The sequence below is a fragment of the Streptopelia decaocto genome (assembly GCF_964273445.1).
Source record: "Streptopelia decaocto genome assembly, chromosome: 4".
Lineage (NCBI taxonomy): Eukaryota > Metazoa > Chordata > Aves > Columbiformes > Columbidae > Streptopelia > Streptopelia decaocto.
The window spans coordinates 34,643,938-34,662,152 of NC_138658.1; the positions used below are offsets into that span (position 1 = coordinate 34,643,938).

Sequence of the window (18,215 nt, forward strand, 5' to 3'; positions counted from 1 at the left end):
TCTGTACAGTGATCTGTTATCAAGAACTTTATTTTTCTCTACCAAAACTCTCTTCTACAGGAAAACCTAAACTGAAGAAAGAGAGAAGTGCTGCAAATAACATGTTCCTTCACTTGTTGCCTGACTAATCTGCAATGTATCCTGCCTAACTTGTGTGAAACCAGTAACTATGTATCATGCTTGAACAAGGTGGTTCATCAAAGGTTAATAGTGCTTTACCATATTAGGACTACTTTAGATCATTGCAGAAAAAGAATGTGGTGTGGCATCAGCACAACTCTTCCATATCCAAGGTTTTAAAAAGAGGAGCGATGCAGGGTAAATAGTTCAAATTGGGAGGGAGGAAGGGAACCCACATCAACTACATAAGCTATTCAACAGACTAAAAGAGGGAAATTCATCATTAAGCAATCCAAAATAGATTCTGCTTCACCTTTAAACATGTGTTTTGGCACACATCCTGGATGTCTGGGTCGTAGGCATTTTTTGTGTATCAATTTTGCAAAGTGTATGTTTTGCAAAAACAAATGCTCACTGAAACAGCAGGTATGATTCAAACTTTCCGTTTTCCCACACTTCTTTGGCCTGCTTATAAAAGTTGCTTGGAAAATAAAACCTTTTTGGGGGCTCTGCCAATATTCTGTTAGATTTAAAAACAGTGCTTAAGTTTTAGTGGACAGCTGTGACTCCTGCAGAAAACTATTCTTAACTAGAACCCCAAATTTTCGTGTTGAAGTATTACCTTGAGTTGAAATCATTTTAGCCAGTTGTCTTGTAGTGGAGATGAAGGACAGGAAATGACCTACAAGCAGAGCAGGTGACATGCTGTCACATAGCCTAGAAAAAGAGTGATTAACTCTGCTTCCCAGAGGATTAGATCTCGAGAGCAGGACACTTTCTTCTATTTTCTATATCTACTCCTTTAACTCAGAGTGTTTTTCATGTGTGGGTTTGCATTTCTTTCAGAAACCATTCTATGGATTTTTCGGTGGTAATTCCCCAGCTGTTTTGGAATTTATAGTATCCTACAGATGAGGCAGAGTTGTGAAGTGTGTCTGCTTAATAAGCTTATAGGAGTTCCTAGTCCTGGTCTCTGTGAATCAAGTATTGTGGTCATTTAACTGAATGTTTCAGAATTTTGTTTTTGTTTGTGGAAAAGATAGGACAGAAGTGAAATGCTGTCCGTTACTTATCTTAGTGTAGGAACCTGGCCATCAGTTGCTTGTTCCATTTGCACTTCAGAGGTGACTGATGTTTAAAATAGTCCTCCTCAATGAGGTGAGGTCTAGGAGTTGCCCTCTCCTTGATCTTTGAATAAGGTGAGAACAGGCTAAAGCTTTTCATTTGTTTCCCTCACTTGACAGGAGGAGCAATTGTGATCTGGTACTTGTCACTACTCTGGGAATTGAAGCAGAGGGGTTTGGTATTGCTATAGGCTTCCCTCTGCAATTGAGCAAGTTGTTGAACCTCACCTTGCTCTAGTTTTCTGCTTGACTTTTATCCAGTGTTTAGAGGTTGGGGTTTACTGAGATTACAAAATCCTTTTAAGAAGGGTGCTGTGCTATTTGGCAGGTAGCACGTAGCACCGGGTTTTGAAATCTTTGTTTTCTAATTCTACTGCTGTATTATTGTGTGACCATTAGCCAAATTATTTTCCCTTGTTTAATCTGGAAGGGAAATAGCACTATGGCTGTTATCTTATAAAATGTCTAAAACTTTACTAATGGCAGGGGAGAAGCTATGCAAGACATTAATTATGAGCAGACGTGTGGATAACTTTTTTTTAAAGCAGGGACAGGGAAGGGGACTTTGTTCTGCAGTGGAATTACCTGAGTCTGAAGAAAACGTCACATTCCTTTGTTCTGTTTGAAAACTTAAATTTTCTTAGTCAGAAGTATTTCATTAGGTATTTTGGTCATCAGTACTGCCATTAAATTGGTTTAATAGGCATATGACTATAAGTTCTCATAAAACAACTTGATGTCTGTGACAAACTTGTTTTGGTTGTTTTCCCTTTTTAAAAAACTTTTCAAAATAGTAGTTTCAAATTCTTGGCCAGGTCTAAATACTGTTTGTTCTTAAAAGTAAAAGCATTACAGCACAGAATATCTAGTGTGTTTCTGGTGTTGGTCATTTCTTTTTAAGTGATAACCATATGGCAATGATGACAGATTCATATTTGCTTCTAAGCTATATGAGGTTGCTAGGGGTTGTCAGATGACGCTTGCTCACATGAGAGCCATTAACAGGGTGTTGTAGCCACTGTTAGAACAACCTTGCAACTAAGGGCGAGTCACTGCAAAAGCAACTATGCTTTTTATTTTTTTAAGAGGCCATATGGTTGGGTCTTGTGACTACATAATTGCCAGCTACCTAATCACATACCAGGAAACAAACATAGTTAAAGTCAATATTAGCTGTTGTATCTGCTACAGCTTTGTGCCAGCCCTGGTAGGAAAATCTCTGACAGCAGCAAGAGCAAGTCTACGATGGCTTCTGAAACTTGAAAGTCATGTCTACTCCTCTGCCTGGAATAACTGCAGCAATACATTAGCTACAGCTGTCTTTCCGCATTAATGGCTTATAGAGTATATGAAGATCTCTTTGCCTTTTTTTCCCCTAACAGGAAATTGAGCAGACTATGTTCCTGTATAGGGAAGAAAGCTGATGGTAAATTACCATTGTTAATGTTGGATCTCTAGTAGAAAAAACAGCTTGAGGCTGTATCTCTTCAGCGGGTATTTAATTTCCTTGGAGGAGCTTTACAAGAGGATTTGTAGCAAAAGAAAATGTGTGGGGGTACATCAAAAGCTACAAATGGCACAGGGGGACAAATAGAAAGAGCAAGAGACAGCAACGATGTACTACTTGGAAAGAATCTCTATTGTACCAAATTGGATGAAAGGATTAGAAAATCTTTGAGAGACCAAAGTGTCAGCTGTGTAAGCAAAGTGACTAGACTGCTGCAAAACAGGTATGCCTATAACTTTTTGATATATATGATTTTTGATGGAGAATGGGCATTTTTAGTTGCTATTAGTGTTATAATCATGTGCCTGAAAGGCTGTTTTTTAAATAATTACAAGTTCTATTAGGTTATTCTTGCTGATGAAGGTGACTGATACTCCAGAAAGTCTTCCCTGTTGTTTGAAACTGAATCTGCATTCTTGACTCTGATGTGTAAGATTTATGTATATGCAAACTGCAGCATGAAGGATAATTGCCTTTCTTTTCAGTTAAGGTTAAATAATCTTACCTTCTCTTTCTAGTTTTCTAATTAGTTTCCCCTCTCTTTTTTTTTTTTTTTTCCCCCCATCTCCTGTGTTAGTGGGTCAAATAGTAACAGTTTGCAGAACAGGAAGGAGAGAATGCTGTGAAGTGGGGAAAGAGTGGAGAGGGGAAACCTCTGCTTTCCTTGTAAATGACCTCTAGATCAGGCATTACATTAAAGTAATCTGGACGATGAATAGTGTTTCTTTCACTTCTTTATGGTATTTTTTTTAAGGTGTGTGCCAGCATGTCTCCAATGTCTGAGCCTCTACTGCTACGTAACTGTGTTGAAAACGTGGTTCAGGGCAACTTTTTCCAAATTCTAACACCCAAAGGTGTTAGATGAAACATTCTACTTTCAGGATTGCTGATTGAAGAAGCAGAAAAATATACGGTTCAGCCTTTTTATTTTTCTAGCCTATAGATGTTGCACTGGAATAGTGAGCGGTTAGTCACTTTCAAAAATATTTTAAGATCAGCTGAAGTAGTTTTTGAATATAAAGAAATAGGTCACTCTTCAGTTATTGCATGCATGCTGATTAATATAAAGGTGAACCAAAAGCTTTCTTTGTAACCATTAGGGTTTGGAGATCTATATGAACTGAAATTACTGATTTAGGGCAGAATAGGGTAAATTTTTTGTGGCTTTTTTCCAGAAAAAAATTAGTCTGCTTCCCCTAAGTGAGATCTTGCCTCCATGTTGCCTATCTGTAAGGGAAGAAGTGTTGAACAAGCCAAAGGGAAGTAGCTTATATGCCAAAGTAAGAGAAAATGAGGGAAACTTAAGCTTAATATGGAATCTGGGGAAAAAAACTTGGCACTTTAAGCTATTCCAAACTTGTGACTGTAGTGGTTTACTGTCTTTAGTAGACCTAGTTTTCCTGTTGTATGAACGTAGACAGCTTGATTCTATTTATTTTGACTTGAAGATGATATTTATTTGTTCTACCATTTTCCAGTTGCAGGAAAGATCTGCTCTGAAGGGGAGGCTAGATAAGCTGAGCTGTTGAAACAGACCACTGATGCTGAAGGGAGTAATCACATCCCCTCTTCTTTTGCTTTCTGGCATGGTGCTCTTGTCTTCTTTTTCCCCTTGTGCTGGCCTTGGCCTTTCCATTCTGTCTGAACTGGCTGTCCTTAGGGACTCAGTTCGGCTCACTAAGCAGGCAGAAAACTGAGTCAGGAACAAGAAAACCCAATTAATATTCTAACTACCCTCAATACTTATTTGAAGTGTATAGGGAATATTTTATTTGTGCCCTTTCCTAAAGGTATATAGCTCCATGGCTGAAGTGAGGTAGTGTAACTCATGCTGCCACCAAGAGGTGGAGGTTCCATTGCCTCCTACTTCTTCCTTCTTTTTTCCAGCTATGTTTCTGATCCACTTCCAATTGCTGGGACAGACGGTTGTTGCTGCTGCAGAGAGCTTGGTTAGTTTACAGAAAGGTCCAGCAATTACCAGAGCAGACATGAGTAATAGGAAGGGTCACGTAGTTAGAAAAAGAGGAGAAATTATATGTGGGGTTTTTACTTCTCTGGTCAAATAAGAAAACGTAGTGTTTGGTCAAAATAGCCACATTTAACCTGAAATCCAAACATCTGTGCAAGCTCATATCAATTCAGCTAATTTTTAAGCATATGCAGGACCTGGCATAATGCATTGATTTTAAGACAAAGTGAAACATTTCAGTTAGCTGTCAGTCTCTTCACTCCCTTACCTTTCTAGGGTCTAGTGTTAATCAAAAACCTGTTTTATCATTTTGCAGTACATTGGTGCTCATGTGGCTTTAAAAAAAAATACTGTAATTTTATTCATTTGTTTTGTAAGTCACTTAGCAATATGTATTCCTTCATCATGCCTGTTTTTATCATTGTTTATTAAGTAGTCCTTAAAGAGGAATTGAACCTGTATGGTCTTTCTTGTATAAGCAGAATGAGAAAATTTTTACATAAGCAGGGGTAATGTGAATGATGTTTCAGTTAGCATTTAGCAAAACTTATTTTTGAAGGCTGTTTTAAACTGACTGAAAGAAGCAACAGTTTTTATCCAAAAGTAGTGATTGTAGCATGTTTGTTCTTGCTAAACATTCATAAGAAATATGAATCCCTGGGGGTTGTGTAGTTTTGTTATCAGAAGTAACACTTTCAGTAGTAGGTACATATGCAAAACTGCTTTTATTATCTAACTCTCACATGGCTTCCTTCAGTATTTACATATGGCTGGGTAAGCTGTTTTAGACAGAAGCAGAGAAAAAGAAAACAACAGTGTGCCAGTTCAGATTTTTACCAATTGAATATAAGGAAAACAACCGAGTCTTGAGATATGAAGTAGGATAGTGTTGGGAGGGGCTGGTGAAGAGCTAAAAGGTCACTTTTGATATGAATAAATGTTGATATTTTTTATAATTGAACATGGAGTAGACTTTGAATATCATAATGTGAGGCAGTTGGAAAATAAGGGGCTTCTTTTTGTAAGCGTGTATAGGATTTGCTTTCTTGTCCGAAAGTGGAAGAATTAATAACTTTGTTACAGAATTGTGAATGAAAAATACAAAATTCAGTCTACTCATTTGCAAATTCTGGTGCAAGCTTTTCGCATAACACTTTCAGAATCTTCTCTTTCCTCATCTTCTACCTATCTCTCACAAATGTATTGTGGGGATTTTTCTTTTATTGCCTTAAAGTAAACTTTAGTTGATGTTGTGACCTTGAAGCAGGAGGGGAAAAGAGTCTGTCATCTTCACCATTTATTTTTGGAGGATAGAAATATATCCCCTGTGGTCAAACTTGGTGGTTGAAGTTGGTTAGTGAATTAACAAGTGATTGGCCTAAGTGAACCTATATGCTTATAGGTTGCCTATGAGCATAGGTGCCTTTTTTTCCTTGGGGAAAAGCAGATTAAAATATTGCTGTTGCATATTTCAGATGTTTTGATCTTGCTTTTTGAAAATAACTGATGGAAGAGTGAAAGGTTTTTTTATTATTAGTCAAACCCTCAAGCTATTCTAACATCTAAAGGAGTGTTAAGCTATACAGTGCAGAAGTGTGGCGGATTTCTTTTTTTCATTAAATGATACATTGTACAAGAGAATCATCATTTTTCAAAGACTGTATGTGAAGAAGAAACAGAAGAAAGCACATGCATTTCAACATTGCTAAATAAGCAAGAAGCTGATATAAAGATAAGTAATGATTTGGGGTTTTGGTTTTTACACATGTGGAAATGGAGCTGACCAATGAGTCTGTGTACTCTCTGTGTTCTTCAGTGCTGTTTTTAGGACATGACTGAATACTCCCACTGTCCCTGTTTTGAGGGTTGTATCTAATACATAAGCTGGCTTGAACAATAAAGGGTGGCAATACTGTAAGCTGTCTGCTCATCACCTTTTGTGACAGGAAAAAACATCCTGGTCATCTGACTGGTCTTGGGCCTGGTGCTAGATTCCACATGGAAGTAGTATGACTATGAGTTTATGTGCCCATGTAACTTGCCTATAAATGTCCTTAATCTTATCAAATGAGGCTTTAGAAGGATGAAACTCTTCTGTAATGTGCAAGACTGTTACAGAAACTGCACCTATGTCCTGAGTAATACAAAGCCTGAAAGCAAAGAATTCATTAAAACATGTATGATACTTGATTAGTACCTAAGAAGCATTATCTGAAGTTACTTCCCTAGATTAGTTACATAAAACTCCTGATGATAGATTTTATGTAACTTCATAGCTTGTTGCTGTCTGGTACTAGAATCTGTTTGAAGTTCTGAAAGATTGCAGCAATCTTTAATTCTAGCATGCTGTGTGGAAAAGGCACCTCAGGAGGCTGTGAAATTGGCTTCTACTTCAGCATTTGTTATAAAACCTAGTTTGCATCTTATACAGAAGTTGACACTCCACAAACAACACAAAGTGTGCTTTACTGCACTGTGTGGGAGTTTACCGGTTCATAAGGAGACCTAAATTCATGCAAGACAAGTATCAAGCATGCTTTTAGCTTGCTCTTACTTATAATTTAAGGCTATAGAAATGTACCCTCTCTTTATTAAAAGGAGGGGAGACCCATGGCCTTTTTAAGAAAGCAGCAGTTACTTCAGGAATTATTATTTTACTGTCTGTTGCAGAAAGTGTGTATAACTGTAGCTGTATAACTGAAGAGGTATGAGAGTATCTGGTACTGAAGTGCACCAAATTCGTGAGTCAGAGTAGAATGAAGTCTGTTGATGGCTCTGACTTCTCTTACATGGTGCATAACTGGATTTTTTTAATAGCGTTGCACAGGCAGTGGGCTGAGAAACTAGTAACAGGCATTTAAAACAGATGGTGTAGTTGCAGCTCTCTGAGTATGTGAGGTGTGTAGGATCCTTGTTGGGCAACTATCTACAACGGTATCAGGTCTGATCTCATGCAGGCTAACTTAATGCTGTGACTCCCTTTGAAAGGGAAGACTTGAAAAGAAATCTGCCTGGCACTCTTAGCATTTTGGAGGCAACATGGTACAAACACTTCATCAAGTTTCCTCACTGTTGATGGCAAAACTGCCTTTAGCATTGTTACATGATCTGCCTTTGGTGTATCCTGGACCCTTGCATACTATGTGTATACAATATACTTGTATCAGAGTACCTTACAGTGGAGATAGGTATCTGGTTTATTCTGCCCCAAGGTATTTAAAACTAGAATCAAACCTTCCACATTGAGGTCTTTCAGCTTTGAAAAAAGTGCCTATTTAGGCTCATTTTTCTTTCTAGCTACATAGAAAGGGGGGTTGATCCCTGAAATTAAAAATGGAGCACAAAGAAGAAATTAAGCTGGCTTTACTTATAATTATTTTAATTTGCAAGTCTCCGAGTGTGCGCCTAAAGCTGTTGCCCATTACTGACCTTGGCAGGAGTTTATGGTGTTCACCTCACTATTGATTTATGGCTATTAACAGAGCATGGAATAAAAGCAATAGCCATATAGAGGTTTTGTGCTCTTCCCTTAATTCTTTACCTTGTCTGTAGAGCATAGTTTGGGAAAATTCCCCAGTGAAACATCTTTTTGAATGGGAGATGAGCATAGCCTTGACTGAAGTCTGTTATGCAATTTGTTAAACCAACAACTATTAATAACAGTTGTACTCTCACCCCCTAGATGCAGTCCATCTGGGTCAGGGACGAGGCAATGTGACTGAGCATCAGTGCTCTGTGGCACTGCTTTATGCAGTAGGAGGTTTTTTTCCATTAATTCTGGTTTGTCAGCTACATAACATGAAAAGCATTTTCTGTAGCTGAACCTGAGGCCAAGCAAATCTCCATGGTCTGACGTGCAGACCGACTCCCTTTAGAATTAAGACATAAAGTCTCTTGCCATCACAGCCATGATCAGTTGTATTCCTCAGCTTCCTGCAGTAGCCTCAGGATGAATCTCAGTGGTATCTTGGTTTCATGTACTAAATAAGATTCATTGTAGTTGGAGACCAAGTCTCAGTAATCTATGATTGCTCTGTAAACCCTGAAACATCTCCGAAAAGAAAGGAGAAAAATAATGGAACAACATTCCATTATAAGAGTTCATTATAAGAGTTAAACTCTGGAAAAATCGTAACTTATATTGAAAGGAAAAAGTCAAAAGCAATTGGATTTGTGTTGCTTAGAGAAGAGAAGGATGAGGGAGGGTGTAAGCCTGAGCTTGTGAAAGGTTGTTGTAAAGATGATGGTAATCCATTGTTCCTTATTGTCACAGAGAGAATTGCACAAAATAATACATGTACTTTGCAATAAGGATAATCCAAACTCTGCATGGAGAAGGGAGTAAATTTAAGAGTAGTTAAGCCCTGGAGCAGATTGCTGAGACAGTTTTGTGTTCCCTTTCTGGAAAATTTTGAAGAAAGGTTGGATAAAAATTGGTCTGGCTGTGCCTGCCTGTTTATCAGTGACACTGGGCTTAAATGCTTCTTGGAGTTCCTTTTTGGTCAGAGTTCTGTGATCACAGCCTGATTCTTGTATATGCTGAATAAAAGATGTGTTTGCCGAATACCTGTTTCTTCTCTTAAATAATCCTGCACACTCTTTTAACATCTTGTGTTTATAATCTGCAGCTGGTCCTGTTCAGAGTTTGACTCGAATGAAATCCGCCTGATAGTTTACCAAGACTGTGAGAGGAGAGGCAGACAGGTCTTATTTGACTCCAAAGCAGTCCGCAAAATCAATGAAGCTGTCGTTCAGGTATGAAATGCTAATTTTGCTTTTGTCCTACTGCTCATTTGTTTCCATTCCCAAAAGCAGGAATTTTAAAATGACAGTGTCAACTTCTTAATCTTTCTTGTGATCTTTCACTTGATCTTGATTTTGTGATAGTTACAACAAGAGTGTGTTAGATTCCAAAAACGCTGTGAACACATCTGATATTTGGTATTTAAAATATAAATATGGTATTGAAGCTTAAATATTTAGGCCTGATTTACTCTCAAAGCAATCTATACCCCTTTAAACTGAGTATTTCCTTAGCCTTTTTAGTGTTGACTGGGGTTGCGTTTTGTTGTTAGCCCTGGTTGTGCAGTCTCATTGTTCAAGTGATGTTTAGCATGTCTCTAAATGTGGTGGTCTTTGGTGTTTGGATTGGTAAAGTTATTGGCTTTATGTGAATTAAAACCACTACACTTCACCTAACCGTGGACTGACACATGGCAATACGTGGTCATGTGAGTTTTGGTGACACATGGAAGCAAGAGTAGATGCTGTTAAGACGTAAATTCTTTATGCTGCTGTCCAGGCACACAAACTGTGGAGTAATGCTATCAGCAAACTTAGGTGATTTTAAGACAAGTGAAGCAGTAGTATTTCTGATTTGGGTTGATACAGGGTTTTTGCTGTTGTCATTGGGATGTTTTTGGTTTTTTTTGTATGGTTATTTTTGTTTTGTTTGTGTGTGTGTTTGTGGTGGTGTGGTTGGTTTGTTTGGTTTTTTAACAAGCTCTGTTTCTCTTCTAATTTAGTTATTTCAATTTTTTGTTTTGTTTTGAAGTTTTTGTTACAACCAGCAGCTTCAGCCTGTCGAACTAGCATTGTTTATTGTAAAATCATTAGCTATTACTACCTGACCTTTAAAGGTCCCTTCTAACCCAAACTATTCTATGATTCCATGGTGTACTAATGGTTGTGATTTGTAGAAATTACTTACGAAGATGCTTAAAAAACAGCAATCTGTATTTCAGTCACACTGCAAATATGCTGTTGTGCCAAATCAGTAAGACTGATGAGCATGATCAGCTGATAACTGATCATCTGCTTAAGAGGGTAAATGGGTCAGACTGGTCTGTTTAATCCTGCTTCTCCCTTCTCCCCTCCTTCTCCCTGCCCCCAAATCAAGGTTGTGATTTTGTATCTTAAAGTAGATATAAAACACACGGTTTTTGAGGAAGAAATCTATTTCTGGCTTCACTTAAATACTCAAATTGTTCTTCTTGCTTGAATGCTTTAAAGGAGAAGTTAACTGCAAAATGCCATACCAAAAACTCCATGAAATGCTGACATAAAACAGATTATAACCTCCCTCATGATACAGACTATAATCTGTTTTCTAGCCAGACACTAATCTAGATACCCTTCTAAAAACAAACAAAAACAAATAAAAAAAACCCCACCAAAACAAAGCACTTTGAATCATGCAAACACTTAGGTGTTAAAAGTTATCTTGAATGTTTGTTTGTATGTGTTTGGTGTGTTGTCAAACAATGAGCCTAAAACTTGATTCATTTAAAGCTGAATTTTGAAGGCAAAATTACTCTCAAATGCAGTCCTGTTTAAACTGAAGTCAAGAAAGTGTGTGTATGTGTACTGTGCGTTCATCCATTTTCCTGAAATACAATAAAACTTATTCACACTGAATACTCAAATACATGGTTTGTATGCAGTAAGCTTACCTGGGGGAACTAGCAGGACTGTATTCCATGTAACCATATGTTTGTTTAATATATTGCATTCCTTTTCAATGTTCTTAATCTAGTCTCCAGTTTTCTGCAGATGACATATATCAGACCACTGATATTAGGTAGTTTTTGCCAATAGCTCATTAAACATGTGACTATTGACAGTGGTGCATTTCTGAACCGCTAATGAGAGTCGTTGGGATTAGATAAGCAATAGCACAGAAATACTATGCCAGGAAAAACTGCACAGAAAGAGTGTAAATGTAGGATAAAACATAGAAGTCCAGGATTTTACCTTTTTTTTTTTTTTTTTAACATGCTAGTAGGCTCATTTTTAAATCTGTAAAGGACCTGTACTATCACTGTAGTTTAAATTCAACTTTAAAAAAAATGACAGATCATCTACTCCACATTTCTTGGCTTGCTCTTCCTCTTTTTCTTCTGTATCTTTCCTATTGCCCATTTCATCATCTTGACATTATGACTTGAGTATTCTAAAATTTACTGCAGTTAAAGACGTGTACTATTCAATGTGTTCATCTTAAAAATGAGTCTTTTGCTTGTGGAATATTGGATTCTACTTTTATTTCCATTTAATTTCCTGTTATCCTTCCTTTTTCACCTTGCTGAGCCCAAAATATGTGATGTAAATTTGGCTGTGGCTGCTTTTTACTAGAATCTAGGTTGTTACTGTTTCTTTTTGCCTACTTGCTTGGCTTTTTCTGTAAACTATCTACATGTACCTTGTTGACATTTAAAAAACAATTATTTGATCTCTGCCAATGCTCATTCCCAATGAGGTAAACCATGCTGATACAAAATGAGAGTTATAAAAATATGCTTCATTCAGATGTGCACCAAATGAATGAACATTTGCATTAATACACGTTCAAAATCCCTTAATGAACATAAATTTAATTTCTTAAATGTAGAAAAAGTTTGAGTGTGAGGCAAGCTTCCTAAGATTTTTTTTAAAGTTTTCGTGGCTGCAAGGTTATAGTTTTGCTCCCTTCATATAAATAATTTCAGATGCATGGGAGAAGTATGTTTGAAATAATGTGGCCTTTTTAACTGACATTTATTTGCTTGCTTTTTTTTTTTCTTTACGCAACTCATTTACAAGTTTAACAAATGGGGCTGATAAACCTGGTAATTCTACCAAATTATGCATAATTTGCCCCTTATTTTTGCTGGCATTTCTTCTATTTAAGAAATCTGTTAGTCAGTTGGGGACCAAAAGTTATATGCAATTGAGTGATTAATTGAGCAAATGATTACAGAAATCGGTTTGTAAGCAAATCATAAGATGATATTTTCTTTACATAAAGTTTGGAAAATGTTACACAAAGTAATTCATAACAATTGGGAATGATCTTCCAGTGGAACTTTGACTAATACACACAGTACTATGTGTAATATTATGAAAACTTGTCTGACAACATAAATGTGAGAGTAGTTCTGCTGGCCTTTTTATCATAAATATCTTTTAAAACAGATACACAATTTTTGAACCAAAAAAGAGGGTTTTTTTTGTTTCTGTTGCTTACTTATATTTTAAGAAAAAATCTTGCCATGGTATGTTTGCAAATAGGAGTTCTCATGTTTGTTTTGATTGTTTTTGTCATATTGCTCTGTTTTGACACAGAAAATGGTAGAGGATGCTTCTGTAAAAGCTGCTGCCAAGAACTGCCAAGCAAGCAATGGGAACAATAGTATTTCTTCCTATGGTCCCTCAGTAAGCTGTATACAGAATATCAAAGAACAGATACCTAAGTATCAGGTAATGTTAGTTTCTTTTCTTGATTGTATTCATCCATTTGACTGAAGTTTATATATAAAAGCCTTAACTTACATGCATTGAATAGCTAGTTATACTTCTAGTATATTACAAGTTAATCTGAATCTTGAGATATCTACCCTGTCTTTAAAGTGTTGTAGAGTAGGAACATGTGGGTACATCTTAACCTTCTGGTCTGTCTTGGTCATGTCTTTGAAAGGCTTACAAAAGATACTTAATAGTATTTGTGAAGGTCAGAAAAAGCACTCTACCATTCTCTTGTTTTGAAAGAAGATGTCTACCTATGTTTCAGGTCAGTTCTGAAGAAGCTGTTGAACCTTATATATTATGAAACCCACCCTTTAGTCTATCTTATTATAACAGGAAGATTAGGGAAAATGTGGGCCCACTGCTCAATGAGGTGGGTGCCCTGGTGACAGAGAGGATACAGAGAAGGCAGAGTTACTGAATGCTTTCTTTGCTTCGGTCTTTACTGCTAAGGCTGGCCCTCAGGAATCCCACACCCTGGAGGGAAGAGAAAAAGTCTGGAAAAATGAAGACTTTCCCTTGGTTGAGGAAGATCAGGTTAGAAATCATTTATGCAAACTGCACACCCAACAAATCCATGAGCCCTGATGGGATGCACCCACAAGTGCTGAGAGAGCTACCGGATGTTATTGCTAGGTTGCTTTCCATCAACTTTGAAAGGTCATGGAGAACAGGAGAAGTGCCTGAGGACTGAAGGAAAAAGAATGCCACTCTGGTCTTCATAAAGGGCAAGGAGGAGGACCCAGGAAACCACAGGCCAGTCAGCCTCCCCTCCATCCCTGCTAAGATAATGGAACAGCTCATTCTGGATGGGCTTTTTTAAGCATGTGGAGGAAATGAAGGTTATCAGGAGTAGTCAGTGTGGATTCACCAGGGGAAATCATGCTTGACCCATCAGCCTTCTATGATGGCATGACTGGCTGGGTAGATGAGGAGAGAGCAGTGAGTGTTGTCTGCCTTCACTTCAGCAAGGCTTTTGACACTGTCTTCCAAAACATCCTCATAAGTTATTTCCTTCAGAATTAACAAACTTCTGTCTGCAACTGCTGTTGATCAGTGTTTGAAACAAAGTAAGAAATCAGTCTGATTATACTTGGAAACACAGTCTTTACAGATTATTTTCCAATAAAAAAGTGTTTCCAAGAAGCTTTCTGTAGCAGCAGGGAAGGAGAACTTAGTCATTGGAACCAGGAAGACAGTTTAATGTTTGGGGATCCAGACCACAGAATATAAGTCCTGCGAGTGCCTAAAGGTTTAATCAAACACTGTTGTATGGGAATGTTGCTGGACACAGCTATTTCTGTGGAAAGAAGATATTTTTTTTCTCTTTCTTGCTTTTGGAAATCCCCCTGGAACAAGGGTAACAATGCCCATCTAGTGTGCAAAACAGGACATGTTCCAGTTGTACTTGCTTGTGCTTGTACTCAGAGTGTTAGAACCACAAAGGATCTTAGTCTGCATGGAAAAACAGAATTTATTTGTATCTTCCATTCAAAATGTATCACTATGGCACTATATTAAATTGAAGTAGTATGCCAAGTTATTATTGGCTTTCTTCTTCCCATCTTGTCTACGTAGTACACCAGACCAGCCTCTGATGTCAACATGCTAGGAGAAATGATGTTTGGCTCAGTGGCAATGAGTTACAAAGGCTGCACATTGAAAATTCACTATATACGGTGAGTGTCCTCTTCTGTGATGTGCTGTCTTGTCAGGCTCTTGGAAGTGATGACTCATTGAGATGACTGTTTATCCTTTCAGCTCTCCCCCACAGCTGATGATAAGTAAAGTCTTTTCAGCCAGGGTAGGAAGCTTCAGTGGAAGCAACAACAAGTAAGAACTTTTTTTTTTTTCTTCCCCATCCAATGTATTTGTCTTTCCTTCTTTCTCCTTTTGTGGTCTTCTGTTGCTGCTTCTAAATTTGAATTGGCTGAAGTGGAAAACTCAAGTAGAAAATCCAAAATGGTGGCTGTGGAGGAGGAGTCTTTTGATAGATCCCAGCCAGGCCACCCAAGTTTAAAAAATAAAATCTCTCTGAGTTTCTGCTGCTTAATTTGCCCAGGGCATGCAATAAACTTCAGATGGTTAGGTGCTTTGGACAATCAAAGTCTCTATCTCTTCCTGCTGTCAGAAGGGTCAAGAAGAGATATATGCTGGGGAAGCTTTGTGTCCCTGAACCCCACTTCTGTTACCTTCAACAGTGACAGAAGATACACTGGTTCTTATCTGTTCCCTTTTTCCTTGTCCCAAAAATGCACAAATGTGAATAAACTGAATCCCAAATGTAACATACAGGAATTTACAATAATTTAAAGAGGGAGCTTATATAGAAAAATAAATGCTTATTTCCTTACAGTTTCAGAAAACCTTCTTGTCCTTGAGTTTGATTGTCAAGTTAATCTTTTTTCCATAAAACATACCTAATTCTCAAGCTAATATTAATGCCTATTCTTAAGAAAAGGCATTCTTAAGAATAGGTATTCTTAAGAAACACTGGCTTTTCCCCCTCTTTTAGCTTACAAGATAGCTTTGAATACATCAACCAAGATCCTAGCCTGGGAAAGCTGAGCTCAAATCAGAATGGTTTGGGAGCCTGTCGCGGTGGAAGTAATTTAGGTAAATATTTCCAGGTTTTATGTCTTTCTGACAGCATGAGGCCATCTGTTCATTTAGTGTGTGGTTGTTGTGTTGGGTTTTCTGTGTGTGTTTTTTTAGGGTGTTTGTTTTTACCTCTGCATCACTGCCTGTCTGTTTTTTAATTTTGACTTTTTTGCATTGCATTTTCTCTACATTGCTTTTGTTTCCTAGGTGTGTTACAGCTGTGTAGCAGCAAACTGCTGCAGGGTGTGTCTGAAGGAGGTCCCCTCCGCCTCATCCGCAGTGCTTCTTTCTTTGCAGGTTTGTGTGGAATGCCAGCCACAGTGTGACCCATCCATATGCTCACACAAGTCCAGCTCCTTCTGAATCCTTGCAGGACATACATAGTTACTCTCTAGAAACAGAAAGGGCTAAAATAGTGACAACAGATCTATCTGGCTTATACTTAAAAATCTTTCTTCAAAAAAAACCCCTAAATTATTTTTTGCTCATATTTCTTGTCTAGTTTCATTGTAAAGGTATTTTTATGCAGCGTTTTTAGTGAATGAGCCCTTATGTTTCTTGGAGAACTTATGTTTCCTGGCTTATAGCTGGTTTCTGGCTAGCGTGCGGGTGTCTTGCTGGTGTACAGCTTTTTCTTTCCTTACCTCTTGCTACCTTTTTTTGATTTGATGGCAGACATTCAAAATTAATTCTAGATCTAAGTTTTGGAGGCTTTAAGTTGTTTTTTTTTTTCTTTAACAATACCCTTTTTTTTAATTTTCAAAACTTAAAGCTACAAAAAGTCTCCTTTTACAGGCATACTGATGACCCATGCAGGTGGGTAGATCTTAGGCCTAATTATTTCTGTTAATTGCAAAAATGTGAACTGGAATACCAATGCAGTTTCTTCACAGCCTTTGCAAATCTCGCATGCTCTACAATTTGAGTGACTCTGCACTACTAACGCTTCAATGTAATACAATATAGACTGAAGGTTTCTTACCGGGAGGCTTTGTGGATAGTAAATCTCTGCTTGGGGAGTGAATCAAAAGCTTAATGGACCATATATTTTGACTACTTCATTATAATGTTAACCTGTGTAAAATGACAGTCTTGCACACACATACAAAAAAAGTCAAGAGTGACGGGGGTACCACCAGCCTTCATTTTCAAAACATATCTGACTTCTGATAATGTAAACAATATTCACATTCTTAAGTTTCTTAAAGATGTTTTTAGATTGGGGCAAATAACCACTTTCCTCTAGTAACATGGTACTCAGTGTGGAAATACTGTTGGCTGCCTCCTCTGCTCACACCATACTGCTTATTTGGAGTAACAGTACAGGATGTAACTTTGCTGTTTTATGACCTTTAAACTTAAACATTTTTTTTTAAATGCTCACAAATAGTATGATGAGTTATGTAATATTTTCTGTTGATCTGATCTGTTTGTTTTAGCACACAGCACACCTGTCGATATGCCAAGCCGAGGACAAAATGAGGACAGAGACAGCGGCATTGCTCGGTCAGGTATCTACTGTGTGTTTTGTTTGCCTGCTTTTGTAACTATGTTACAATTCTTTGATGCATTCATTCAGCTCAAATATAGGCACCTTATGACCCATAAATCCAATTTTTTTTTGATCCACTAAGTGGTTTTCCTTCTGCTTTGCCTTAAGCCCTTATGCAAGAATATTTGTAATGATATTCCTTGTTTACAGCCATCATTTTCTGGGTTCTTAACCAGTCAATAATTTGGAGAAAGAACTAACTGGAGCCTTTATTAAAGCAAGGGAAGAGTCTTTTGCACTGAAAAGCAAAAGGAGGCCAGGAGGTCTGTCTGTTGTAATGGGAGAGCAAAACCTCTTAGGACAGAATGCTTTTAATGAGAGTAAGATGACTTTTAGTATGTTCTGGTAGGGAAGTTTTCTGATTTTTTAAGAAAAGAATGTCCTTAGGCAGCAAGATGTATTTAAAATAATTGTCTCTCCTGTTGCAAATGAGCTATGTGAATAAGATGAGCATGCCAGAGCAAAATTTGTAGGAATTTGTTTCCAATTAAAGTATAAAGAAAAATTTGTAACCAGAACTCTGTGTAATTCGGTATATGTGGGGTTTCTTCCTTTCTTGGTAGCATCTCTGAGCAGTCTTCTGGTCACTCCTTTTCCATCTCCAAGCTCTTCAACATCATCATCTAGCAGCTATCAACGTCGCTGGCTCCGAAGTCAGACAACCAGTTTAGAGAATGGAATTATTCCAAGATGGTGAGTGCTACACCTTTCTTCTTACAACAGCTGTTTGGCAGTAATTTAAGCTAAATAGAGCCTAATCCTCTTTTCTTTAAAAGTACAAACCCCGTTATTAAATACTCTCAGCCTAACTTCTGTGCATGTTACATAACATTGCCAATAGGAAGAAAGGTAAGTTTTGGCTGAATATGACCTGCAAGGTCTGATTTGAAATACATTAATTTTTATTGAACATATAGACTGCATCTGAAGCCACATGTTGAAAAGCAAATTCAACTGTTTCTGAAGGAGCAGAGCATCCTGTTGAGATGAAAGAGACTGTAACAGCATTGCTGCCATAATTACATTATACTATGATGAATCCTAACTAGTGAGCAGTTA

The 18,215-nt window shown here is 37.6% G+C and overlaps 1 protein-coding gene across 8 annotated transcripts in view; it reads left to right on the plus strand.

Annotated features, from left to right (window-relative positions):
- FNIP2 (folliculin interacting protein 2) overlaps positions 1–18,215 on the plus strand; it is a 95,572-nt gene that overhangs the window by 13,089 nt on the left and 64,268 nt on the right. For 5 of the 8 annotated variants that reach the window (XR_014183871.1, XR_014183872.1, XR_014183873.1 and 2 more), the window contains exons 1-9: positions 2,494–2,974; positions 9,349–9,475; positions 12,824–12,958; positions 14,582–14,682; positions 14,765–14,836; positions 15,519–15,619; positions 15,812–15,901; positions 17,044–17,115; positions 17,720–17,849. Coding sequence is in view for 4 of the 8 variants with exons in the window: in XM_082050696.1 (XP_081906822.1) it covers positions 2,790–2,974; positions 9,349–9,475; positions 12,824–12,958; positions 14,582–14,682; positions 14,765–14,836; positions 15,519–15,619; positions 15,812–15,901; positions 17,044–17,115; positions 17,720–17,849 (1,013 nt within the window). In the remaining 4 variants the exon portion in view is untranslated. Of the gene's footprint in view, positions 1–2,493; positions 2,975–9,348; positions 9,476–12,823; positions 12,959–14,581; positions 14,683–14,764; positions 14,837–15,518; positions 15,620–15,811; positions 15,902–17,043; positions 17,116–17,719; positions 17,850–18,215 lie in introns of those variants that run through there. The other 3 variants (XM_082050697.1, XM_082050698.1, XM_082050699.1) reach the window with 3 other exon arrangements.